At 30.2% G+C, this 27,245-nt stretch overlaps 4 protein-coding genes across 10 annotated transcripts; 3 read left to right on the top strand and 1 right to left on the bottom strand.

The window, feature by feature from the left end:
• The first annotated feature begins 1,463 nt into the window (after positions 1–1,463).
• On the top strand, positions 1,464–7,050 carry LOC130897098 (zinc finger protein 26-like). Its single transcript, XM_057805689.1, has 7 exons — positions 1,464–2,322; positions 2,376–2,713; positions 3,261–3,435; positions 3,529–4,086; positions 4,169–4,437; positions 4,516–4,712; positions 5,463–7,050. Exons 1-7 carry the CDS (start codon positions 1,891–1,893, stop codon positions 5,621–5,623), a joined length of 2,130 nt encoding a protein of 709 aa, XP_057661672.1. The 5' UTR covers positions 1,464–1,890; the 3' UTR covers positions 5,624–7,050.
• Positions 7,051–7,352: 302 nt separating this feature from the next.
• LOC130897050 (haloacid dehalogenase-like hydrolase domain-containing protein 2) lies at positions 7,353–8,821 on the top strand. The gene is made up of 4 exons (XM_057805556.1): positions 7,353–7,652; positions 7,707–8,009; positions 8,116–8,329; positions 8,571–8,821. The coding sequence occupies exons 1-4, from the start codon at positions 7,567–7,569 to the stop codon at positions 8,736–8,738; spliced, it is 771 nt and encodes a 256-aa protein (XP_057661539.1). The 5' UTR covers positions 7,353–7,566; the 3' UTR covers positions 8,739–8,821.
• On the bottom strand, positions 8,760–16,103 carry LOC130897047 (serine/threonine-protein phosphatase 4 regulatory subunit 4-like). 4 transcript variants are annotated; one of them, XM_057805548.1, is made up of 13 exons: positions 15,921–16,103; positions 15,786–15,865; positions 15,074–15,383; positions 14,895–15,007; positions 14,530–14,762; positions 13,966–14,195; positions 12,871–13,051; positions 12,447–12,772; positions 12,065–12,296; positions 11,275–11,580; positions 11,029–11,140; positions 9,966–10,641; positions 8,760–9,009 (listed from the first exon to the last, which is right to left on the bottom strand). In XM_057805548.1, exons 1-12 carry the CDS (start codon positions 16,101–16,103, stop codon positions 9,966–9,968), a joined length of 2,982 nt encoding a protein of 993 aa, XP_057661531.1. In that variant the 3' UTR covers positions 8,760–9,009. The 4 variants fall into 4 exon arrangements, with proteins under 4 accessions (XP_057661531.1, XP_057661530.1, XP_057661533.1 ...); XM_057805547.1 differs by having other exon boundaries at positions 9,970–10,641; XM_057805550.1 differs by lacking the exon at positions 15,786–15,865 and having other exon boundaries at positions 9,970–10,641; positions 15,921–16,084.
• LOC130897049 (cap-specific mRNA (nucleoside-2'-O-)-methyltransferase 1) lies at positions 15,784–26,575 on the top strand. 4 transcript variants are annotated; one of them, XM_057805553.1, is made up of 13 exons: positions 15,784–15,880; positions 16,321–16,445; positions 16,526–16,681; positions 17,687–17,854; positions 19,281–19,442; positions 20,348–20,650; positions 21,292–21,475; positions 21,596–21,830; positions 23,138–23,328; positions 24,101–24,232; positions 24,501–24,723; positions 25,561–25,787; positions 26,391–26,569. In XM_057805553.1, the coding sequence occupies exons 2-13, from the start codon at positions 16,341–16,343 to the stop codon at positions 26,510–26,512; spliced, it is 2,208 nt and encodes a 735-aa protein (XP_057661536.1). In that variant the 5' UTR covers positions 15,784–15,880; positions 16,321–16,340; the 3' UTR covers positions 26,513–26,569. The 4 variants fall into 4 exon arrangements, with proteins under 4 accessions (XP_057661536.1, XP_057661534.1, XP_057661535.1 ...); XM_057805551.1 differs by lacking the exon at positions 15,784–15,880 and adding an exon at positions 16,071–16,263 and having other exon boundaries at positions 26,391–26,575; XM_057805552.1 differs by lacking the exon at positions 15,784–15,880 and adding an exon at positions 16,085–16,263 and having other exon boundaries at positions 20,360–20,650.
• The last annotated feature ends 670 nt before the right edge of the window (positions 26,576–27,245 follow it).

The following is a 27,245-nucleotide window of genomic DNA, read 5'->3' as shown; positions in this document are numbered from 1 at the left end:
CGTTTTGGCTTTTCACCTTTAACTTTCCACCTCTAACTCTACTCTTTATCTCATTGTTATATGCATCTAAAATATGTATACTTCTCCCAATGGATGCTATTTTTGAGCGTTCTTGTGTCCCACTTCCCAATGGGTTGACAGTACTCTTCGAGGTACTAAGCCTTCCATATCATCTTAGTATTTAAAGGTGGTGGTGATCTGTCAGAAGATAGATCATCTGTTTAATATCGTTTCTGGACATCACGGTAAGTTCCTCAGATTCCTTCACTGATATGGTTATAAATTTTTTTATTTGTCTTAGACCTGGAGTGTTTCTATAACGAAACTTTGGCTACTCACTCAATTCCTTAAACAAACAAACACTCCTGAGCACAAATATTTATTGCTAACAATTCTGCCTGAAAATATTGAGTGATATACAGTTTCTGGTCGAAAAATGCCCAATCTAGCTCCTTGAGCTGGCGTTGAACCATCTATATATCAAAGAAATACATTTCGAAATTGCAGAAGGCTGATGACCATTGGTTACCATTTTGAATAGGATATTTGTGTTTATCATGCTGTGCGTTTGGTCCATTAGTTTCTAACCGCATTTCTACCTTAATAATTTCTAGAATTTATAAGTGACCTGTAAGAATTCCTGTCTTTAATTCTTCTATCTGGATAAGCATGTAGGCTCCACTAAATGCCTCTTTTCACTATACGGTGAAGGAAAGGTAAGTTTAGCAGTGCTTCTAAGGTGATATAGGGGCAAGTTGGACAATAAAGACATTTGATATAAAAGAGAGAAATTAGAATAATTCTCATATTTGATCAAACCATTTTTAAGAATTAGCAACTTTTGATACAAGTCTTAGTATCAAATTGTTTACTACCACTTAACCAACATTCACGATCGTATCCAGCTCGGAGTACTTCATTTGGTTACATTGTATAAAGAATAACTTTACAAACTTTAAATATGATGGAAATTAAACATTTTATAAAAAATGATTCAATATTTTGTTCGGCGTAACTTCATTATTCTCTGATTTGTTATGATTAATAAAATAAACTAACAAAAATTTATTTTGAAATTTTACCCTTTATCATAACACATGTTATATTATTAACGAAAAATTAATAATTTGTCTGTAACTAACTCGTAGCATAGGCATTAAGTGAAGTATAGCAATTATGTTGGCATCAGCACAGAATTGATTTTTTCTGACATTCATTTTGGCATAGAAAAAAATATTTTATAACAAAGAAATGGTATGCTTAATTTCAATCAAAAAAGACTATACTACTACATCATTTTTATTTTAAAGCGAAATTAATAAAAGCGTTTGTTTATTTATGTACGAAAAAGCCACAGAATACACCATAAGCATCACATATCACATAGAACGTTTAAGCGCTTAGAACATAAAGTAGTATTATGTTCTAAGGTTAAGCGTTAAATATAAACAGGGATACCACTTCATCAGAACAAGTAATATATATTCAAATATATCTTTTATGCTGAAAATGGATCCCAAAGTTACAAATTAGAATTAGTTTTAAATAAAATATTCAGTACTGCTATTCAGCAACCGTTTTGTACATTTCAATTACATATTGATAAGGATATGGGAATAAATGTAGTACATTAATGGACTTGCATCGCTTGTTTGATTTTGAAGATACGCTGACAGACCAATCCAGGGTGCTACATGGCAAAAAAATTGACCTTGAGTAATCCGTGGGAACTGTGGTTTGTCCCAGTCAACAGCGTCTGTCAATGTATTTTTGGCAGTATTCAAACAAAACATTTATAATTGGTAAAACGATTATCAAAATTTAAATAATAATTCCAATTAAAATAATAACCTTTACAAAAATAATAGTAGTTTAGGAATAACATCCACGATGGAAGATAGAGCCAATATCCTAAGGCAAATGAAGGTTTGTCGATTTTGTCTTTGTAATGAAGAAACAGACTTGTTAAATATCCACGAAAAGCACCCACAAGATCCCGAAATACCAATTCCGTTACCATCTCTACCACTGCGAATTATGGGCTGTATTGCTATAGAAGTAATTCAAAACGATGGAATGCCGCAATATATATGTAAAAGTTGTTGTCACTTAACAACACAAGCATACATATTCAAAATGAATTGTAAAAAAGCAGACGATGCATTAAAACTTTTTCTTGTAACAGGCCAACTTTCAAAACCTTATATGCAAAATGCTGTTCAAATTAAAGTTCAACTTGCTCCAGATAAGTTTATCACAGTAGTTAATGAAAATGAAAAGTCTAATGCAGCTACAATCCAACAAGAATTTGAAAATAATAAGGTTTGTATAAATCAACATATCCCATATTTTGCATAAAATATGTTTTATTTTAGGAAATTGAAGTGGAATTCCAAGACGGAGAACAACATGAAACAGAAAGGGTACTCTATAACACTAATGATGAAGCTGAAGCTACTAATGATTCTGTATCAAAATATACAGAGGTTGAAAAAGTGGAAACATCCATATTTCCTTGTGAATATTGTGAAAAAACGTTTCCTTTGAAACAACTTTTGGATTTACATATGTCTCAACATAGCAGAGAACGTAATTTCATATGTGAAATTTGCAAGTGTAAATTTTATACTAAATATGATCTTCAGAAACATATTCGTACTCACAATCCCATAAAAGAGTTTTCATGTTCTTTGTGTGATAAAACATTCAATAGGTATGTGGAAATTTTTATTTTATTATGTATCCAAATGTTAAAACAAACAAAATGTATCAGTCAAATTATTTGTAGTTGTATTAGAATTTACAAAATAGAGCTGTAAATTGTACTTACATTGTTACTTTTTTATCATTGATAGCTTTCTCCTTATGAATCTGAAGCTTTTCTAAAAATTCTCTTTTACGTGTATTTGATTCAAAAATTTTTGAATCTTTTTAATTGAATTGATCTTTTTTTATATTTATTGGTTTGTTAATGCAGTTTTATTTTTTTATAATATTGATAACCTTTTAGTGTATCTTCTAAATACTGAGATGTCTGCCCTATTGACAATATAATTCAATATAAGTGTTTCTTTGTAAGGAGTTTAAAGTAGTTATCTAATTAACTTTTATCATTATTAATTACATAATAAAAACCAGCATCATGATCTTCTTTGGCATTCAAATGTACTGCCTGGCTGTTTGTTAGTAGCATTAAGTATTGGAAAGCCTTGTTTGTTCTAATTGCCTGGATAATCCAGTAAAATGATTTATAATTTTAGGGAACCACTTTTAAGGAGACATATAAAAACCCACGATAAAGAACCTAAATTTACTTGCCAAGTATGTAATGTTGCATTTTTGCGAAAAGAACTTCTAGAATATCACATGGAGAAACACAATAAAAAGAAAGCATTTACTTGTAAAATTTGTAACAAAAGTTTCGTCTTTAAGCAGGTACAACTGAAAAAAATATTAATAAGGACTTCTATTTATATTAATTAAGAGAGACATAAAATTAACCAATTAAATTTTTTATTGATTCTATAGGGTCTTGAACGTCATGAAGCTGTTCATAGCAACAACAAACCTCACAAATGTAATTACTGCGACGCCAGCTTCATATCAGCCATAAAGTTGACCAGACACATCACCTCTCATGCAGGGTTACGACCCTATCCTTGTAAACTTTGTGGAAGAACATTCCTTCTCAGCCATCATTTAACAAGACATATGCGTGGTCACTATGCCACAAATGACTCAATCGGTCCATATAAATGCCACATTTGCAGCATGTCATTCCGAACATCAGAAATTTTAATTAACCACAGTGCTATTCATTCTATGGTTAATCTCAAATGTGTCATTTGCAACACTACATTTGAAACAGCAGAATTGGTTAAGGAACACATCACTACACATTTGAGTGGTCTTCCTTATAGCTGTGGTAAATGTGAATATAGCTTTGAAACAGAGATGCAATTAGAAGAACACGAATTAGACCATGCAGAAATGGAGTATGAAGAACAAATCGAGAAAGAGGTATTTAAAGGCTCCTCTGTTGATGGGGTTGATGATGATGAGCAAAATGATACAGCAGAAGATGAAGTAAGAAAATTAGTATTTGTATTTTTTAATTCACAACAAATACTTCTAGTATTTTCATGTATTACAAAGAATTTATTTACAGGCAATGCATTTCACAATAGATGTGGACAATCCAGAACTTACTTTACAACTTACACAAAAATCTACTGAAAAAAAATCTGAAGATGTAAATAGACAACGCATTGAATTTTTGAAGGATGAAGTTGATTTAGAAGAAGATGTCCAGGAAGAAGGTGGCGATGAAGAGATGGAAGTTGTAGAAAGTGAGCCTATTAAACCTATTGTACGCCAAGAAGGAACTAAGGTTTACCAAAGGAGGAATGCATTTAACAAAAACTTACCAGATGTGAGGTAAATTAGCTTCAGACTTTAACCATTGCCGAAAATTCACAATGCTTTTGGAATTTTTCGTTCATTTTATATTTTTAGTTCTAATCCCTTGAAACCAACACCAGCAGAAACGGTGCAACAAACAGCTACTACTGCACATGATACTTTGTTGGATTCAACAACTTTACAGGATAATAAAGTCAAGATGGGTGACAAGATTGTCAAAGTTCAGAAATTTATATTCACCAAGGACGAAATGAAAGCAATGGCAAAACAAGGAATTTTAGAAGTTAAAGGTATATACTTTAAAAAAATTTGGATTGAAAGGCTTTTTTTTTCTTTTTTATATTACCGAATCCAGCTGTCATCTCTCTAGGTGTCCATACCATTCCAGCCTCTTGTATGCCGTCCTTTATCTCTTTTAATCATAATTTTCTCTATTTGCTATGATGCCAAAGCACTTTTTCAAAACTGTACTCACTTATGGTTGTTTCATTTATTTTTCCATCATGTATTTGGTCTTTTTTCTTTTATGTCTAATCCTTTTTTTTGCTCTTCTTGTTTTAGTATTTTATCACAGCGGGCGGGTGCAAATGCTGTAAGTTTGTGTGGGATTCTTACCCACTAAACCACCCTCCTCAATCCTCGATTTTATATCATCTGCATATGCTACTAACCATAAGGATGTTTGTGTAAGAGTCCTTTTAATCGCAGCACCTTTATTATTATCTCTTCTGTCAAACCTTTTACGGTCAGTACTTTCGCTTTTGATCTTACCATTGTCATTTTTGTTGATACTTCCTTGTCTTTCATGTCTCTCTTTAGCTTTTTTTGTGCATACTATCAAAGACTTGTTTAAAGTGGGATCACCCTCCTTTAAAGTCATGTTGGTATTCTCTAAGTATCTCTTTCATGTACTCCACCAGTTTTTGTAGTATTATTGTAGTTTATATTTTGTATATAGTGTTTAAAAGCATAATTCCTCAAAATATTTTCTAATGCTGTAAATTTTATCAAATTTGATACATAACTAATAACTATTTTAGGTGGACAAGTAGTTTTGAAGAGCGCAGGTCAGCAGATTCTCAACGCCTCGCTGAAACCGATGCAAAAAAATGAAATAGATTCTTTGTTAGACAAAAGAATTAACAGTGGAGTTCAAGTTAGAAAATTTGATAGGAAAAGTGATAACAGTGTTGATACATAAAAATCTTGTTGTATAGAATGAATTTAGTATTTTGTTTGTCTCAGCCTGTCTATAAGTTTACTCAGTCGAATTAGAGTGATAAATTGATTAGAAGAAAAATTCAGCAGATACATTCCATGAGCTTCTAGGTAACTCTAGTTTTATCTTATTACAGAACATATTTTCAATTATTGATAACAAAGTTCTGGTATATTCTGATAAAATTCAGTCCCTGGTACAAACAAATGTTTTTTGATAATATATTGAACTGCTGAATATTTTTTTAGTAGTTTCTATACAACAAGTAATTTATTTTTAGAAAATTATTACTATTATAATTCATATAAAATATTTGGAATTTAGATGTTAGTTTATTGTCTTAACGACTATATAGAATATAAAATTACATTTATGAACTTTATATAGGAAAAAATTGATATATGAGGTGTGATTATAAAATACAATGATTTATTTCACCAAAACAAATAAGAAGATAGCGGAAAATCTTCTTCAAAGTACTAAAAGATGCCTGAAACAATTTCTATAGTGCTTCTTTTAAAATGGTTTTCATGTACTCTCTCACGGCATCTCAATTTTATGAATGGAGTTGAAACGTTTCCAGGTACCGTGCTAGAAGTCACATAGTGATAAACCTGGTGAGTAAAGCTGATGTGGACTTACTCGCATTTCATATTGGAAACATTCCAGTATCTCCTTGTAAAATTCCAATGAAATTTCTGCCCTCAACTTTTGAATATTAATGGTTATTTTTAGGTCAAAGTGAGTCACTTGTTTTTCAATGAGACATCCAAATTTATACCCCTTAGGCCATTATTTTTGTTCACTTCTCAAGAATGCTTTGTATGAACCTCTAGAAGTTTGTAATTCAGCTCTTAGATAGTCAATTGCTTGTTTGAATGAACAAGTTTGTCCAAGGCGGAATTTAACATTTTGTGAGCTTCTTTTGCACTTTTGTCAATTTGAAACAAAACTTAATATGTTGTTAACGATATTTATTTTACAACAGACACGATCTCACTATAAATTAGTAGACTACCAATTCAGAAAGGGTTCAATAGTTGAAGGTACAAAACACAATTGTTCAAATAGATGCAACTAAAGCAATTGCTGTTATAAAAATCCATTAACCATATTTTTTGATCACACATCGTACGTGTTAGCAGGATCAAAATCTAATATTTATTCTATCCCTCATTTTTTTCATTTATTTGTGCTTCAAGTGGTTTAAATCTAGATGAATTATAACCTTTCTTTCGATACTAATCCAAATTTATGTAAATGCATGTTTAATCATTATGTGTTTGCTGCTTTTTACAATGATTTTTTAGAAAACATGTTTTATATTGAGACTTCTCAGTTTTTATTGTTGCAAAACATAAATGTACTGTATTTATAAATCGAAATCGAAATAAATGTGTTTAAACACAGTGCGATTTTATTTTATTTTTTTTTTTTCTCCACAATTTAGGAAATGTATGATAAGCAATTTAAATCTGAATCAGTGCTGCATTAATGTATAATTAGAAGAATCATTTCCATTATTTAAGCGTTAGAATGGAGTAATCATAGTCCAGAGAAAAAGATGGGTCCGAGTTCATTTTTCCTTGGATTTTGATTAGTCTTGAGCCAGGCACGGCTAACATAAGAGATTGTTTACGTAAATCTTCTTTTTTAATAACTTTATTTGGAGAGCGCTAGAACTACTAACTATCCCTACAATATTCGTTTGGTTTTCATTACTAAATATTTAGCTCTAGATTTAATTTAAATTTCATGAAAATGAATTTATATGATACTGGAATATCATATATCGCCTTTGTGTGGTATTATTCCCGTTTTTATAATCTTTATCACAATAAAGTATTTAGGATTGCATAATCCTGAACATACAACTCTGATTTGAGGTTAGAATACGGTTTGTTTTCAAATTAATAGAAATAAAAATGATAAAAGCTGTTTTAATAGATTTGAGTGGTACCTTACATATAGAAAATCAAGCAATATCTGGATGCGTTGAGGCTTTGAAAAGGTAAATATTCTAATCTTAATTGTTAAACAATTTTTTCAAATTACTAAATTTCAGGCTCCGTGAGAAAGAGCTTTATATAAAGTTTGTGACGAATACTACAAAAGAAAGCAAAAGAATTCTTCATCAAAGATTAACACAATTGGGATTTGATGTAAACAAGGAAGATATTTTAAGCTCATTGACAGCTGCTAGGAATCTAATCGATCAACGTAATTTAAAACCTATGTTAATGCTTGAACAAGCAGCTCTAGAAGATTTTGAAGGGGTAGCATGTCCCTCAACAGACACTCCAAACGCTGTAATTGTTGGTCTTGCACCAACAGAATTTCATTATGAAAAATTAAATGAGGCTTTCAGGTAAATCACTTCAATTGAAGATAAATATTAACATTCTAGGTGATTTATCAGAGGTTAGTAAACTGAGCTAATAGTAAATTTATTAGAGGTAATATTTGTATTACAGACATTTACAAGCAGGTGCGCAATTGATAGCCATACATGCAGGAAAATATTACAAAAGGTCTGATGGTCTGGCACTGGGACCAGGATTTTTCGTTAAAGGATTGGAATACTCAGCAGAATGCACTGCTGAAGTAGTTGGTAAACCAAATAGTTCGTTTTTCCTATCTGCTTTAGGTTCTCAGAACAAACCAGAAGAAGCTATTATGATAGGAGATGTAAGCAAACTATTTACTTTCAATCTTTTAAAAGCATTTTTCCCAAACTTTGTTATTTTCTTATTTTATGATATTAATAGCTTCACTCTTTTGGATAGAATTTCAACCTTAGTATAAGTATACAATGTGTGGACATAGAATCACCACTAGTATCCATAGTTAAAATTTGGCTGGAGTTTACTCTATATAACTAAAGTTTATTATATAAATAAATAAAACTATTGAAAGTTTTTTTTTGTAGGACGTGACTGATGATATACAAGGTGCAATGAAAGCAGGATTACGTGGTTATCTCGTCCAAACGGGAAAGTATAAAGTTGGCGATGAAGGCAAGATAAGTCCACCCCCTTCAGCTGTATTTCCAAGTTTCGTTGAAGCCGTTGAAAATATTTTAACACAAATTGAATAATTCATTTAGTAATAAGTAGTATTTAACAATTTGTATAATATATTTATAAAACTAATCTATTAAAGTATTAATATATGACAAAACTCGTTTCAATAAATATTTAAAAAAAACATGTAAAGTTCAGTAACATCTAAAAATTTAAATAATATATAAAAGTTATACGTCTATAAAAATATGAATCAACGATGTTAGTTATGAGTTGTTTAAATCCTCTAGTTTCGATTATCTGGTAAATATACAATTTTTTCATTTTGTGCTGGAAGCTGCACGTCTGCAACAAAAAAACAAACATTTAAATGAAGTTTCCATACATTTTATTTATCAATAGATGTCAGGTTTATCCTGTAACCATTAAAAATCACAAACCACCTATTTTATATACATTATAAACGGTTCATGCTGTTTATTTTATTTCAGAGCTGTAGATAAGTCTACCAGAGTAAAATAGCATTGGCAATAACAATATTTATACAAACAATAAGCATATTTTAGCTTTGTTAAAAATGACATGTTTGTCCAGCTAGTTATTTCTAGAAAAATCCAAACGTCTTTAAAAATTAAAATGTAAAAAGATTGTATTTCATAAATACTTAATCAGCGTTTATTTCAATATAAATAGATTGTCTGTGGCACTTTGTAAATGTTAACCCTTTTGATATTGTTTCATTTCCTTCTTTAATACTGATTTTTATAAAATGTACTTAAATAAAAGAATAAGCGATTTCAAAACATTTTCAAATATTTATCATAACACTACAAAGCAAAAATATCCAAATTGATTAACTGGAGATTTCCAGCTTACAGTGGCTTGATACAAAATTGTAATCTCCGGTTTGATTTCCTAATAAAGGTCTAGTTAAGGACACAACTTGAAAGAATATGTTGGTATAAATCCATTTAGTGAATAATTGACATCATAATGTAAATGATATTTTAATCTACTTATTGGAGAATTCCAGCTTACAGTGGTAGAAAGTGAATATAAGTTAGCGGTGCCTCAGTTCATGTGACTCTTATTAGGACCCCGATAAAGAGTAATTAAATAAATAAATAGCACAAAATGGAGACAAGGGATGCCGAAAAAAATAAGTTACACTATTACATTTCAATTACTAAAGCGAAATAGGTTATCGAAACATGCGGAGTTCAGTTTAATTATTATTTAATTTTAATATAAGCAAGATATTGAAGGGAGTTTAGGTTAAGTAAGGAAAGAAATATACATACTTACTTTATTAATACTGGTAAGTTAGATACTTTGGCACCATTACTTTGCTTTCCGACTACTTTATCCTTAATACTGCTATTATTTGTTCTATTTTCCTTAACTTCTGTATCAACTAAATCAAATTCACCGACAACTTTGGTATAAATGTTTGCATTATCGTCTCTATTTTTATTATTTTCAGTTCTCATTGTTGGCTTTTTTAACCTCGAAGGTTTTTCCATTTTAATTTTACATCCAACTTTTTCAGGTAAATTTCTGCTTATTACTGGAATCCTACTGGTTTCCCCACTACTAATATTTAAACTTCTACGTTTCAAAAAAGCACCGTTATTACTTTTTGGTATATCACTTGAGAAAAGACAAGAATTTCTTTTATTTCTCTTTTTAACTCCCTCAGAAGACAATCTACTGGCCTTTTTTTCAATATTAACTTTAACATCGTCAGTAATATTAGTGGTGGAGATTTTCAGTTCGAGCAGATCTTCGTCCGACATATTTTCAATGTTGGTGTTTTCAACAGAAACTGTTGATATGTTTTCCTCTTGACTTTGAGGAGTATCGACAGAAAGAAGAGACATATTTTCGTCAATAGCTTGAAGAGACGAGTTAGAGGCAGTTTCTGGTAGCGCTACACCTGCGTCTATGTAGAAGTGTTGATCTAAGAAGCTCATTTCGCTAAAAACAAAAAATAAGCACTAAGCTAGAATAATAAGATAGATAGAAATAAGAATAGACATATTTCGTTAACCTAAATACAAGTTTTCGATGTAATTACAGTAAATTTTTTACAATTTCTGAAGAGCTAGGTCCATATGTATATGAGAAACAACTGGTAATATTTTTATGAAAATTAGGAGCTCAGTTCAGTTGAAATATTCATAGTTCTCTATGGCTTCCATTTATAACAAAAGTGAATATATGAACTTTGTTTTTTTTGAGATTTTTGGTGCATTAATCAAAATTTCATATGTCCAAGTTTTAGTTTTCAGATGATTAAATTTTTTGAAAATGTTAACCAAATTTATCAAAAACAAATTATCTCTATTTCCTCAATTTACTTACCTCACATTAGATGAAACACTTTGAGCCCTGGATATTATGCTAGAACTTTGGCTTTGAAGTGACAAAGACCGACGATGGTTATTATCTCTTCCAGGTCTACTTGTAAAATATGCTGAAACATACACACAAACAGAATCAATTTTGTGGCTTTTCAAATACATATACTACAGTAAAAAGAAAATAGAGATTCATTCAGACAGAATCACATCAAGAATAGGAGGCTTGCCTTGTTTATACTTTACTTACTGCTTTCTTGTTCAGTTCTAGATAAAGAATTCGGTAGAGATTTTCCCAACATTATTTTTTCTTCTTCTTCTATTTTTCTCTTTTCTTCCAGTAAACATTCTTGTTTGTTGATCTGTGGTGATCGCATTTCTTTCAATTTTTGCTTTAACGTAGAAATCACATCTTTATCTTTTTCCAACATTTCAATTTTTGAAACGAAATTTTCCAATTTCATTTGTAGATTACGGTCAATGGGCATCACAAGCATTTGTTTCAAAGTTGGACATATTTTGACGACACAAAGGCGTATCGTCGATACTGGATCATCTGAAATTGAGATAAATGAATTAATTATGAAAGTTTTTACAAATTTTCAGAAATGCACAAATACAATGGTTATTCAGTCGATGTCCACAATCTGTAAACTAATAACAATAGATATATCCTCTTCTCATGGAGATTATTATATTTGTACAAGTATTTCCAGTTTCATAGTTCTTGAAAATGTTTGAAGCATCTTCATTAAACTCTAAGTACCTCTTCTATACTCTTCTTATTTTAAGATATACATTTTTGAAATATCAATTGCAAAACCTTTAACCAACTTAATTACAATTATCTACCCATGTAACTTACTGTTTTGTTTCACGAGCCAGAGATTCCTGCCCAGTATCCCTATATTCCACCAAGCAATAAAAAAAATTGTACAAGTGATTATTAACTCATTTTTTCCAAATTAACTTTTTTTCTCTATCTTGTTTTTCTTGTTTGGTAATTGATTACCACAATAATTTTATAAATAATACGTTACCTCCCAAACTAAGAAGAGGTAAATAGAAATGTTCCTTGAAATATTTCCAGCTGAATATTTTAATAGCATCATAACACATATTGATAAATATGTGCCTGGTATAACAAGAATTGGATTGGCATAAAAGTTTGATTAAATTCTCACGGATCCATTTTCTATGATTTTCTTTTATGTTATATCTGAGGAAAATCAAAAGTGTTCTAGCCGCTTGTGTCCTTACTGGTCTAGCTCGCTAAAAAGAATAAAATATTCTATAGATTTATCAAAATATATGGCAATAGATTTTTTATTATAAAATTTCTAGATCTACCTTGTGGATGTCAGTTTTCTTTCATTACTATACTGAAATTATGATTTAAATATATCATATATAGATACTTACGGATTCTATTGTCAATTTCATAATAACGGGTGTAAAATGTTGATGGATAAAATCTGCTGGCATACAAGTAGGCAAATTCTCCAACTGTTGTAAGAATGCCTTCCTCCTACGCCAATTATTGTTGCTATATATTTCTACTTGACATTTTAACAAAGCTCTGCCAATATCCAGAGTAGATTGGCTTGTTGCTTCTCTTGATAGTAAACCTGCGTTAGTGAACAGGACTAATGTGGTACCTATGTTTGGTACCAACCCATCCAATACTTCTTCAGAATCGTCACGAATAAGTTTTAGCAAATCAGGCAGAATTTTTTTGCTCTCAGCTCCTAGAATATATATATATATATATATATATATATATATATATATATATATATATATATATATATATATATATATATATATATATAAAGATCAAAATTACCCAATATTTTTGTAATTTCATGTATGCAGACAGCCACACTTTTTCTTACTATATAACAAGGATCTCCAGCCAAATCTTTGAAAATAGAATACCATTTATTCATCTCTGATTTGAGGAATGTGACAACAAAACGAGTCACAGCTGGAAGATTAGATGCACAGTATTCCCTGCATGTTACTGTCTAAAAAATTATAAATATATATAGCATTGAATTGGCAGCTTTCATAGTGATTGAAAGCTTTATTTTGAATTGTGGTTTGCACTAAATTTTCCTTTAAAACGTGTACAAATACAAGGTGATTCAGAATTATGTACATCATATTCTCATAGTGCAAGATTACTGTTTCAAAGATCCGCCAAATGGTTTCCATTATACAGATTATAAGACATTATGAAAACTAATTTCAAGCTACCATCAACCCTATCCCAAATGGAATACAAAGTACTTTTGAAAGTAAATGAAGTTTTTTTAGGTCATAGTTTCCTTTCAATTTTTGAATACTTGAATAAATTCTCTCAAAACTTGTTTCCTCAATCTTTCCTATACATAAAAGGTGTTCTTGTAATGATTGTTATAATGTTGTACATGTATTTTCACTTAGTCTATAAAATTTCCCAGAATTCATTTGATATGATGATGAAATTAATATTAAATTAATAATTCTGTCTTATAATTACTTTCAAAACATGGGCTCCATAATTAAAACCATATGGCAGATGTTTGAAAAAATAAGACCCTCAATTAACCCCTTTCATCAGTTGTGACACCCTTATTACTTATATTCAGGAAAAACAGTAAATCTTTCTGTAACAACTTGTATAAACAGTTGTAACACTATAAACTATATAAATTAATATACGTAATACTGGACGACAATACCATTGTCCAGTGCGGGTTATTAATGATAATAGGGATCATAGGTACTCGCAGGATTGTTCCCTCTGATAATTTACATGAAAAACGATTCAATTTTAAATATTTTTCTGGGGAGGGGTCCAATCCAAACTATATTATTCTTATACCCCCTGAAAGTCTCGTGCGCACTGTTAGGTAATATGGACATAATATTAGAAATAATATTGAAATAAAAATACCATTCCTGGATCTATATCAACATCTTTTTTATCTATTGATAATCCTCTTCTAGACAATTCTTTATAATTATCTAAGAACCATACACGGTCTCCATCTGATAAGTGTGTCTGTAAATTGGTTAGTAATCTGCCATAAATTTTTGCTACAGATGGGAATGTTAGATCTCCTTGTTTTCCACATTGAATGCATAGTCGTTTTACTAAAGGTATTGCTGTAGATGTAATTGTTTCTAAAGAAAAAATATATATATTTGATTAGAGTCACATAAAATATATTTATCATAGATTGATGAGTCTACATACACACCAATATTGAGGATTAAGTCAAATAATAATTTATTGAAAAAAGAAATTCACATCTTAATATCAATTAAAGCCATTAAATTTCTCTATTTCTATATTGAAGAATAATTTCAAAAATCAAAGGAGCAGAGGTATTAGCTTCTCAACAAAGGGTTATTCCTTTTTAACTGTTATTCAACAACAAACTTTCCTAATGAACAATCTACAGACATTTCGGAAAGGTACACATTATCAAGTGATACTCTACAAATTGCAACTCACCTGCATTTAAAAAAGGTATGAGAAGAACAGCTGCATCTACAGCTGCTGCTCTGACTTGCATATTTTCATCACTTGATAATTCTACTAAACATGGTAAAAGGGCGATTTTGACATTGATTTCATTTGCTATACCTTTGGCTATATTAGGCAACTCTGAACACATAGCCGCTCTAACTTCATACATGCAATCTTGACATAAACTCTGTGTCAATGGAACTATGTCTTTTTTTACACTGAAATATCATATTTTAAAATCAAATGAATAAGACAAGGTGTTGGATGACTAAATTCATATGGTTAGTGAGTCAAAATGAAACAATATACCAATAATTATTTCGAATTTTTTATTATAAAGCAAATCTTACTCAAAAGGTGTTATTTTTGGATGAATGGCTACTTGTCCAAGAATCTTACATGAAACTATTCTATAAAAAGTAGGCCTATTTAATTGAGATAGTTTAACTGCAAACGGTAATACCTATAAACAACGGTTTGACTTATTAATTTTTGTGAATAACTATATTATATAAATATAAAAACTTACATCAGTTCTGAGCATAATATCTGATAAACATTTAATGACTTCAAGTAAAGTTTCACTCCAAGCACTTGCCACAATAGGATCTTTACTATCTATACCCTGAAAAACTGGACGCATTAAATTCATATCGAGTTTCATTTCAATAAGAACTTTAAACATTCTACTTGTAACCAAATGAAATTCCGATGATGAATTAACTGGTAGTTCTTGTTGAATTTTCGGCAAAATTCTAGTGACGGTGCCATTGCGATCTGTTTGTAGTAATGTTGGAAGAGCTTGAATTACGCTCAACTTCTGGAGATCATCCCCTTTCCTGGAAAAAGTTTAATTGAACCGAAAATATATTTATTACTCACATTAATTACATATATAAATCTTGCCATAGTAGATTTTTTGATTCTTCAACTTCATCAGTTTCCATTTTTGTAATGCATTGTTCTACTTTTTGAAAAAATCAACAATTAACTCGAAATGATGTACATGACATAATTTATTTATTTAAATTGTCAAATGGAAAGTATGTCAAAATACTGTGTACTTGTACAGTAGAAGACCATTTCATAATTAACCCAAAAAATTGAAGAATCTGCTTTAGTTCTGTGGTTTAATGAAAAAGCGCCACATCCATATTAATTTAAATATTTAAAATTTGGTCGCGATCAGAGTATTGTTTTGTTTAGTTATATTTTGTGTTTTAATATTAAAAAAAACTCACGTGAGAATATATAGAGTTCTTTCTATGGGTTTATTATCATATTGTGGATCAAGTGAATGTCTTTGGATTTGAGCCGTAGACTTAAAAATATAAAAGTGATTGATTATTTATAGATATTTAGTATTTATTACTTACTTTTCCGGCCGAGGGTCTATCAAGTTGTAAACTTTGTAATTCTTCATCGATTTTTTGAACTTTTGACTTGGATGGTGAAAATTGCATAATAAAAAGTTTTTTAAATAAAAGCAAAGTAAATGTCAATTTATATAAATAATGAATCTTTTGTTTTATATGCTTATGACGACAACATCGATTCATTTGAGGGTAAAAACTCTTACAAAGCAAAAATTAGAGTATTTTGCTTTTCATCGAAAATTCTTTCTTTTAACAATGACATCCATGATGTCTATAACCTAATTTTTTAAATTATTTAAATTATACAAATATTGTTTTGAAATGATTAATGAGAATATAATAGGTAGTGTTTAATATATTATTGGAAACAATTCATACAATAACAATTCTTTTTACTTAGATCGTGAAGAAAACTTGAGTATGGAGTGCCAAAATTTGAACATAAACAACACCAATTTACTTTCTGGGGCCCATCAGATTGAAACCAATGAACCCCACATTAATGATACAGCTTTACGGATGATGGTAATAATAAAACTATTCATTAATATTAATCTTTTGATATAAAAGAAACATATTAATTAAATTATTTTATTTATTGATAGCAAAAAATGGGCTACAAGAAAGGATCTGGATTGGGAAAGAGTGAACAAGGGATTACGAAAAATCTAGATGTTCGTTATCAATTAGGTAAAAAGGGATTAGGTTCGAAATTGCGGAATATAGAAGATGTCATGGAGAAGTGGAATTTTTCATTGGAGGTCAGAACGTACCTTTAGTATATCTTCAATAGAAATGCAAAGTAACGAATGTGATACTAGTCTACTTTCAGAAGTGCTCAAAAACGCCTCACAAATCAGTGCGTGGAAGTTATTTCCTTGATTTACAAGTTACTACCCTTTACAGTGAATTAATATTTGCAAATTTGCTTCATCATTCATCAATTCTAAATGAATAGTAGTTGTAATTTTTTTAATGTTTATTCTATAACAATTAGAATTTACAATTCTATACGTTATTTTGTTGACCTGGAGGCTACAATGAAAAAAACCTGGCATATGTCCTGATGATACTTTTCCAGTGAGAAGATCTCCTCTACACCTCATGTTAGGTCTGTTGGCAGTTTCTTTTTAGTCTTCAGCATCTCTTGTGATTCCAGCCATTGGTAATGCATTAGGCTTCTCTGTTGTATTGTTTTTTATACTGCAATTTGAAGGTCTACATGTATCATCTGGTTTGAAACATACCATGGAGCTTCAACACTTGCTTGCAAAATCTTAAATGATGACAATCTTGTACAATAAGATTTTATTTTCTAACAATATTTATGCTTAACTACTAATATAATTATCTTATGTAAAGGTCTATATATTTGCATTTATTTTTAATGTCTTCTCTCCAGTTTATTTGGCGTCTAGGTGCATTCCTATATATTTAATTCAATATAATTGTGGAACTTGTATGTTGTTAATGTATACTGAAGGACATTTTTATTTTATTTATTAGTGTAAAAGTTATGTTACATTTCTCTTTCTTTAATATTTATTCTACACCTTTTGAGCAATTCTTCTACTTCAAATATATGTTCTTGTAGATTTGTGTATGTTAGTTATAAATTGAAAAAAAAATGATTTTTCACATTCTATACTTTGCATTTGTATCTACTAAGAATATACAATTAAATCAAATTGGAAAATTTAAGAACTATGAATATAACATAATATCTCTTCCGCTTCACAGAAATTCACACTATTACTTGTCTTTAGGACGTGGCAGTTAAAGAAGAACTACATTGGCTAATAAATAATCACATTGTAGATTGCACAGAAGAAGAAATGATAACATGGATTAAAGAGGGACAACCAATTAATGATGTTAAAAGTGAGTGCAGGTTTTGTGATCAAGAAATACTTCATAATGTTATCGATGCAAAGGTAAGAAACACTTGAAATTAAGCATAAAAGCTACTTAAAAACCTATATATTGCAGATTGACATAAACCCAATATAGAACAATTTGTAGACTATGCCATCAAAGAAATTTATCTAAGTCTGTCTATGATTTCACCTCTAATTGAAACTCACATGAGTGACATAATTTTAATATTTTGTTGCAGAAGAGAATCCCAGGTAGTAAATTTGATTTGTTCTGGGGCATCAGTAGTTTTATCAGATAATTGGGAGATGGGGGTTATTTTTAATCAAAACACTATTTTGTCTTGATATTGTATAATCGAACTTTATTACTGATTAGTATTTTGAACTTTATTACTAAGGTCTAAGTTTCTAAAACTATTAAAGGGTTGACTTTGTCAAAAATCTATTAGAATGCGTTCATGGGCCTATTTTAGTTGGTTGCAGCAGTTAAAATTATGTGTCTGACTTTAGGGGTGATCGGCATCACAGAAATTTGCCTAGACTCACTTAAGTAAGAAATAGGACTCAGGGAAAGCCTAACTGGCTCTACTATAGGAGGGCGTTGTAGGAAAAGGTTGAATATAAAAAAAAATGGTTTAATGCATAGCAGAAGTCTTTTTCCAGTAGCAGAATATCTTAAGCTATTGAATATTGAACTTAATTGGTTATGTTAATAGCTAAGCATATAAAAGAACTTTATAAGGAGTAATAAAGAAGACTCTAAACGGAAATACATCACTCAAAATATTTATATAAAAAAAAAATAAATGGTATAAATACCAAATACTCATCGCCAGGCTCCTCTCCGGATATCTGCAGTCAGAATACCTTACATTTTAAAGAGAAACTCATTATTAGAAATGTGATAGAACCCAGAATGATAGAGTCTTTATTCTGGGCTCTGGTCATACAGGAATAAAAGAAATTAAAGAGGCCGACACACTTGTCAGTAAAGGAAGTGTATGGGAAAATTCCTATAAGAAAGTTTCATAAAGAGGAAACTGAAAAAGAAGCAAAATCAATCCTGAAAGAATTTTGTTGAATCCAAAAATGATTTAGCCTCAATGGCCACTGCCTTGCAGTAGAACTATCAAATTGAAAGCTGGAGTCTAAAATAACTTTGTTAGGGTTCAGTGTAAACCTTAAGGTTGCAGTATAATTTAACCCCTCATTAAATGATAAAAATTGAGTGTTTTCATGCGACCAAGTTATTTTTTCGAAGATCAGATTCCTTTCTCAGGTATTTATTTTGAAGAGACCTGTGTTGTTTTTCTGATTTTTTGATACAAAATTACTTATTCATTCCTTACTGTTGTATACCTCAAATCTTCTTATACCATAATTAATTTGGTACTGTTGCTTAGTATAAAACTGCTTGTCCTCCAGCCATTATCTTTTCACTTAGTATATTATTTATTTGAGTAAGATTTTATGATCTTTTCAGAATATATTCGATGAAATGGATAATCAGGAATTATGTCAAGCAAGAGCAAAATCGAATCCTTTCGAAACCATCCGATCTGTATTTTTTATGAATAGAGCAGCTTTGAAAATGGCAAACATTGACGCTGCGACAGATTTCATGTTTACAGATATTGACGAAAATGTATGTATTTATTCATTGTTCTTATAAACTAGATGTTGATTTTTTATATTTTGATAACAGCTTTTTAAGAAGTTTTGATCAATAATGGATTTGTTTGTTAATAAGAAGGCACTAGGTACCAGCTTTAGACTCTATTTTTTATATTAATCAACAAATAAACAAACTTCACAACAAAATAATATAATCCACTCTGTTACCTTCCTTTACTTTCAGGGCTTTTGGCTGCTCTATTAGTTTCCTGTTCACTCTACCAAAAGCCTTTTTAAAGTCCACAAACATCACATGCTGAAACAGTGCCAGTAGTCTCCGAGTTTTTCTTCAATGTTTAGAAATGTTAGTGGTCTATAACTGTCGATTTTTTCAGGATGAAATAATCAGTCCCATTTCCATTCTGTTGGCATTGTTCTTTTCCCATATATCCTTGATAATGTCGTATATTTTTGTTATTATATTTTCTCCTTCATTCTTTATTAAATCATACGTAATGTCATCTAGTCCTGGCGCTTTCCTATGTCTCAGGTGCCTCATATGATGGTACCTCTTCGTGTTGTCATCTTCATCGGTTTCCTCTTGGTTACTTTCATGCTGTTCGCTCGTATCTTTAAAAGCGGCTTCAAAGTATGTTTCCCATTCCTTCTTTTCTATTCTCGATAACGCACTCCTGGGAGTATTTGGTGCTCTGATGTAGCGGAAAAGTTTTCTGCTCTCCTACAGTATAGCATTTATTCATTGACTTTTCTTCTGCCATGCCTGTTTTTTGTCCTGGTATGCATTTGGTACTGTTATCAAATCAGTTGAGCTTCCCCCCTCCCAATGAGTATGTGATCGATTTGATAATGATATAAATCAGCATATTTATTTGGCTCTTTTATATTTACTTCAATAACTAACATATCCTTTTTAAGGAACATTTTCAGGAGCACAAATATCCAATTTATTTCGCAGACGTTTGTGCTGGACCAGGTGGCTTTAGCGAATATGTACTATGGCGAAAACAATGGTATTTTAAAGGATTCGGATTAACTTTAAAGGACATAAATGATTTTAAGCTAAATGAATCGACTTGTGCAAGTGGGGCTACATTTCAAGCTCTTTATGGTAAAGATGGAGATGGAAACGTGTGTTCTCCTGAAAATATTTTAGATTTTAAGGCAAAAGTTTTACATGAAAGCGACCAACAAGGTGTTCATTTTATGATGTCTGACGGGGTATTTAATACTTACATTTTATATTATGTTAGTCATTTAAGTTGTTAATTCCCCTTGGTATGTACCAAACGATGTAATACATAGGGACCTAAAAGTTCCTACAGTTGAGGAAGAGATCGTGAGATACAGTGTAATTTATGTAAGCAGGCTGGAACCATCTAGTGAATAATAAATTCTTACTTTACAAAGAGATTATCAAGCCAATTTAGTGCTGTTGGTACTGCATGTAATTCCAATATCGATATATTGGAAAGATTTCAATCCAAAACATTAAGACAAGTTGTTAATGTCCCTTGATATATGCGTGATATTTAGGGACCTAAAAGTTCCTAAGGTCAGAGATCGTGAGGTACAGTACAATTTATGTAAACACGCCCAAACCATCTGGTGGTGAATCTACTATACAATAACTACAAACTAAACTGAGCAAAAACACTTGATTAAGTTCATAGATTTAAATAAATGTTAAAATAGAAAAAATATTGTAAATGTGATGCCGGGTCTCTAGCTTAAACTAGAATTTTAAAGAGCAATCAATGGATTTCTGAACTTTATGTTCAAATCACAATATTTTTCTTGATTACAAGTACTAAAAGAAAAAAATATGTCTAATTAGTGAATAAATTTAATTTTTTTTCTAGGGATTCTCTGTTGAAGGTAAAGAAAATTTTCAAGAAATTCTATCCAAACATATTTACATTTGCCAATGTCTGGTGGCTCTGGAAATAGTCAGATCACACGGGCATTTCGTAACAAAATTATTTGATGTTTTTACTCCATTTAGTGTAGGATTATTGTTTCTAATATACAAATGTTTTGAAAAAGGTTAGTAAAACCATCATAAAGTTATAGGTATATCTTTTACATATCGTTTAACGCTACACCAAATCTAATATCACATCGTAACCAAGTTTAGTGTTAACCGGTTATCTTTATTTCTTTTAGTGTCTATTTTCAAACCAAACTCTTCGAGGCCTGCAAACTCGGAGAGGTATTTTATTTGTTCCAATTTGAAACGGGACTCTTTTTATGAAAAAGTAAAAAAATTTTTATGGCTAATAGTTAACAGGCTATGGGAAATAAAAGACGATAAGGATGTAGATATATTGGAAATAGTTCCATTAAATCTATTAAAAAATGACCAATGTTTTTATTCATATATTGTGAAATGTAATGAAAAGTAAGTATTTTAATGTTGTTATCTATTTATAAAAAATATTTTTTTTTGGTCGAAACAAGATTTTTTTTGATTCATTGAAACTGAAATCCAATAAACTTAATGATAATGTATTATAATATTTAAAATAATTTTATTTGTGCTTGCCAAGAGTGAACTAATATTTATTGGAATAAGAAAGTAAAGACCAATCAAAGAAATGGATATTTAGATTTTTCATGCACTCCAGAAAAATATTAGTATCACTTATCTAGGATAATATCTATAGAGTTATCCAATTAAGAACAAGGCAATGACAGTTCTTTGATAAAAAATGAAAATCATAATATAGGAGAGTTTTAACGATGAGAATTAATAGAATAAAGCCAGAATAACGTTTTGAATTCAAATTTAACATAAAAATGTTGTAGTGGAGTTCTGTACTATTCAATGAAATTACCTGGTTACTTCCTTGGAATGAGTCCCTATTCTGTATACCAAATCTATCTACGGATCAACGCCCAGTAAGTTTTTCCGAGAATACAGCTCTTTTGTATGTATCGGAAAAGAATATAGTCATTCAAAAACAGATTTAAAATGTAGGTGCCATCATAGTAGGGATTTGAACCCAGTCCTATTATCTCATCGTAAAGAATAAGGGGACTTTGGATCAAGGAACAATAGACCTCAAAAATAATGGAAAATCGATAGAATTCCATTATTTCCAAGTTATTTCTATGCCAACGTCAATTTGAACTCTACCAAGGATCATGGGATATTACAGCGAAAGAAAGTTTATCTATGGCTACTAGAAGAAGTGATACCGACATGAAACTATACTCGATTTGCTCCAAAATGTTAGCTTTTAATGTCTGAATCTTATAAAAAAGGTTATCTATATTTGTAAAATGGTACGGTGTTATACACTATCTTGAGAAATCCCATCTACAATCTCCAGAAAATGGAGATAATCTTCATATATGTCTCTTCTGTAGCTTTTACGGTTGCCATTTTTTAAATTCTTTAAACACAGTAAATGAGAAGAATGTCTCGTTACTTATGATAGCAGAGACAATAATATTGTATAAAACCTATCGCGATTATTGTTTCTGCCCTGTTTTTAAACACAAAATGACCTGAATTATAGGTTAGAAACTGTTTAACTGAAGATTAAATCAGTTAAGCCCCCGATTTCGAGGGTTAAATTTAATGATAGTTTAAAGACTTCTAAATTTGGTGCAATTCAAAAATTTAATTTAAATTAGTGTTAAATTTACGGTGAAAGTGGTCATTACTGTACTATCAAATTAATTACCATGTGTTTTGTTTAGTTTAGCTCTTAAACAAACTGTAGCATTAAGAAAATTGGCTACGTTTTGTCGAAATCCAACATTGATTGAATTCAGGCAGGACGAATTAAGAAAAAAATGTCTTGAGCTCTGGAAGATACCTGATAAACCAAAAACAACTCCATCTCCAATCAGCGCTCATGAACTTATTAATTCAACTATAGAAAAAATAGGTAACATACTTCTTCAATTAATTATTGGCAATTCTTGTAATTTATTGACATATCAGTTTTATGTGGTTGATTGTTGTCTAATTTCTTGTTTAAAAGTTTTATTTAGAAGTCAACAAATTTTTCTACCTCTAAATACTCCTTGCTTGATGTTTTCACTGAAAATCATTTCAGGCGCGTTCCATTTAACCACCGCCATGACCTTGGCCACAGATAAAATTTCAGTAGATTGTTCTTTTGTCTCTAGTATGATATGATTATGGTGTAATAAGAAATAACTTCACCATTATGCCCTTAATACCGCTTCCATCTTGCGTACCACTTCCCTTGTCCAAATTACTTGATATATGATATGCACCGCAATTTTTGTAATGTCGAATATCTTTTGATTTCTGAATCTGAACTATTTTGTAGATTTTCTTTGCTATTTCTGGACTCGTTACTGCGATCCTCATCTTGGTAGTTTATACAGCTCTGGTACTCAATAATTTACTGTTGTCAGCGATGGAGCAAGGCCATCCAGAGAAAAGTTTAGTTTTAGGTTCATTATATTGAAGCTGAAAAAAAGTTTATAAATAATACTCAGTAAATCAACGTTTATACAATAATTATGTACAAAAAAATAAGTATACTGCTTCCCACCTTTGACTAATTTATTTTTTAAACCAATATTTCACCATTACATCATGGATAAACAATTTGGGATTGAATCAAAAATTTGATAGTAGTTTTTAACTGAATCTGAAATTTTATTAAAAATTAATTACTGTTTCAGAAATTATTTCAGTACAACCAAGAAAAGTGGACCATATACAAGCATTTAATAAACTGATCTCAGATATAGAGGACTGGTATTACTTTCCTTTATACAGCTCTCAGAAAACAAATAACTGTAATTTTTATACAGGTAAAAAGTTTTTATTTTTCCCAGTATAATAACCTATAAATATTCCATTATATTACTTCAGAACCAACAATGCAATCACAATGTGTCTCATTTTAATTGTTTGCATCTCCCCAGTAAGCCCATAAAAATTTTAAAATTCTACCAATGAGAATAAGGAATTTACGGGAAAAATTTAGTTCAAAATAGCCAAAACAGAAAAACTTCCATTTTTATATTTTTTAATTTATTCTATATTGAGTTATCAACCTGCCTGTTAATTTTATTTTAGGTACCAATGGAAAAGTGTATAGGTTTCAAAAAGGAAAATGGATAAAAATTAAAAATATCCAATTATGTAATGGAACTGTCGTATATGCTGAATTTGTAAACGAAAAATGCGTTACAAGAGTGAATGGAAATAAACGTTCTGAAAATACCAGATACAGTCTACATATTATCGACGGTTTACGCTTAGGCGAAAGAAATTTGGCAGATCTCACATTTTCTCAAAGGTAACTATTTGATTTGATTCAACCTCTTATACAATAACAAAATACTTACGACAAATCATAAATTTGGTTTTATTTATAAGGTGAATTATTTTATTAAGACCAAGTGAAAGTGTGTAATATACCTTAAAGTACTGCCCTTTGCTAGCAATACACTTACAAAACACAAGAAGCATTTCTGAAAGGCTTCTTTCAGAATGACTTTTATCTGCAAACGATCTACGATTACCTTGTGAAATTTGAGGGAACATATTTCACCAGTTTTGCACCCGTTTTTGAAGTTAAGGATTCTCTGACGATTCCGTCAAATGACTCATTTTAATTTTTAAATCCCTCATACCCCATCACCATAAAAAGATTCTAGTATTTCGTGAGCTTATTTGGCATTTTTTTCAACTTAAACCATAACTTGTTAAGGCTTTGTATGTGAAGTATATTGCACACACGATATCACTAAAGCGGTTATCTGTAGGTGTCCGCATTACCTTTTTGGGTTCTTTACTATCTTTTATAAGATAGATTGTTTTCTTCCTCTATCCCTTATAAAGTTCTGTGATGAATGCTCTAAAATTTTATCTAGTATCCTACCTATATTAGCTCTCTAGGTAATTCCATTTCTTTTCATATTACTCACATTTCTATCTACAGAATCAGAAGGCTGATTTATCCATTGTTCTTTCTATTAAGTTCCTTACTGGGTATATATAACCAGAAAAAGCAAAAAGCAAAAACTTTTTTTGTTTGAAACAAAATTTTTGAAGATTAGTAGTACTTAATAAGTAAATATTGTGTGTAGTGTAGTTCAAAAGTATCATCTAATGTGTTCTATTTGTATTTTAGACGGGAATTGTTAGAAAACTATTGCAAATCAGTTAATAAGGAGAGTCAACCACAAACAATAAGAATTCGAATGAAAATTATGGATCATCTAAACAATATCACTTCGAATTGTTTGATTTGTCAAAGTAAAGATGATGGTACTTATTCGAATTTACCCTTATTGGGTTATAATTCATTATCGGAAACGTTCTCTGTAAATTCATTACTATTATTAAAAGTTAACTCAAGTAAGTTTTGGCATTTTAAAACGATACATTTATATATAAATGTATTATTTGTCAAAAACGGAAGGTTCAACTGAATTGTAATGATTGTTTTAAAAAGATTAAGTTAGCGAAAGCTAATTAAATCATTGAAGAAACATCCACAAAATGTATTACTGCACTTGTAATGTGATGTTCAAAATAAGTTTACAACCACCACACTAATTTTTCACATTTATATCTCTGTTGATGACTAAAGTTATAAGAAACATCAACTTGTAAGTTCATTGGCATATAAAATAAAATTTGAAAACAAATCTTTTTGATTTTTGAAAATAAATTCCATTTACCAGTTCAATCAAAAGACACAGGAAATAATAAATACACCACGAGTGTATATGTACATCGGACAATAATGACAATATTTTTCTGTATATTGATGTTCTATCATAAGCTTGTTTCAGTTTACAACGTTATACTAAAAGTATAAAACGTCCCCATTCGTGGAAAAAAGCGTGAATTTTTTTATTATTGTTTTTACTTCAAATTTCTTTATTATATTTATTTTTAAGATACTTAACCAATGTTATAGTAATTATTTTTAAATTTAATTTTCATATTTTTTAGGTCAATTTTTCCAATGCGCATTTGTATTAAGAGTAGCTATTTTTATAACAAATAATGATGAAAATAATGAAAACAGTTTACTTTTAGAAGACATTATCAGTGAAATAAAACGAAAAACCTGAAATATGTGCAGCTGTACATTTTATACTTTATTTGAAAAATAAAGAGGGCATGTATTTAAATAAGATATTTTTTTATTTAAAATGGAAATACGAGGTGTTGGTCCTCTAAGCTAGAAATGCATGTACCCTAATGTATTCATAAGAATCATTTCTGGAAAGCTTCTTATCTGTCAGGTATATTGTCATAATACGTCATTTTTAAAACATTTCTTATTATCTGGAAAAACTGATGTCTAAATCTGACGTGTAGACGTGTTTCATGTTAAAGAAAGTCGTTGACTCTTGCAAAATTCGTTTTTGAGGTCTAACAACATCTCTCTCACACTACTTGTACAAAATCACCAAATTTAATGCATCACCATACCGAGATTTTAACATATTGTGAGGTTCTTAGGCAGTTTTTATCAACTTGAAAAAAATAGTTGATCAAGATTCATGTTTAACTATATACTTCAAACATTTCACTTTGTTGGTTGGTTTAGTATATTCAAGTTTCACAGTTCTCACTGTAAAGTTCCAGTATTAGACTAACAACAAAAAATGCTGTTGATATATCAAAAAATTAGCCTACAGTGAGGTAGTCTTCAATCCTCTACAATTTTTTTTATTCACCCACTTCCTTTTCCAACTGTATTCAACAAAAAACCGGAATTATTTAATGTTTTAGATCATGAAATCAGTACTGTTGTATGATATTTTCTGATAATTATTTTAGTTACACCAGAACTCACAA

This window comes from Diorhabda carinulata, chromosome 8, assembly GCF_026250575.1.
Source record: "Diorhabda carinulata isolate Delta chromosome 8, icDioCari1.1, whole genome shotgun sequence".
Lineage (NCBI taxonomy): Eukaryota > Metazoa > Arthropoda > Insecta > Coleoptera > Chrysomelidae > Diorhabda > Diorhabda carinulata.
This window is presented reverse-complemented; position numbering and strand designations above follow the sequence as displayed.

Excerpts from the sequence above, each read along its gene's own strand:
- LOC130897098 (XM_057805689.1), top strand. The coding sequence starts at position 1,891 with ATGGAAGATAGAGCCAATATCCTAAGGCAAATGAAGGTTTGTCGATTT. Across the intron at positions 4,087-4,168 it reads ATGATACAGCAGAAGATGAA|GCAATGCATTTCACAATAGA; the intron begins GTAAGAAAATTA and ends ATTTATTTACAG. Across the intron at positions 4,438-4,515 it reads AAAAACTTACCAGATGTGAG|TTCTAATCCCTTGAAACCAA; the intron begins GTAAATTAGCTT and ends TTATATTTTTAG.
- LOC130897050 (XM_057805556.1), top strand. The coding sequence starts at position 7,567 with ATGATAAAAGCTGTTTTAATAGATTTGAGTGGTACCTTACATATAGAA. Across the intron at positions 8,010-8,115 it reads AAATTAAATGAGGCTTTCAG|ACATTTACAAGCAGGTGCGC; the intron begins GTAAATCACTTC and ends TTTGTATTACAG. Across the intron at positions 8,330-8,570 it reads AAGCTATTATGATAGGAGAT|GACGTGACTGATGATATACA; the intron begins GTAAGCAAACTA and ends TTTTTTTTGTAG.
- LOC130897047 (XM_057805547.1), bottom strand. The coding sequence starts at position 16,103 with ATGAATCGATGTTGTCGTCATAAGCATATAAAACAAAAGATTCATTAT. Across the intron at positions 12,773-12,870 it reads TGAAATTACAAAAATATTGG|GAGCTGAGAGCAAAAAAATT; the intron begins GTAATTTTGATC and ends TATATATTCTAG. Across the intron at positions 9,010-9,969 it reads AACTTACCAGTATTAATAAA|ACGTGCAGCTTCCAGCACAA; the intron begins GTAAGTATGTAT and ends TTTTTGTTGCAG.
- LOC130897049 (XM_057805551.1), top strand. The coding sequence starts at position 16,242 with ATGATTAATGAGAATATAATAG. Across the intron at positions 16,446-16,525 it reads ATACAGCTTTACGGATGATG|CAAAAAATGGGCTACAAGAA; the intron begins GTAATAATAAAA and ends ATTTATTGATAG. Across the intron at positions 21,476-21,595 it reads ATACAAATGTTTTGAAAAAG|TGTCTATTTTCAAACCAAAC; the intron begins GTTAGTAAAACC and ends TATTTCTTTTAG.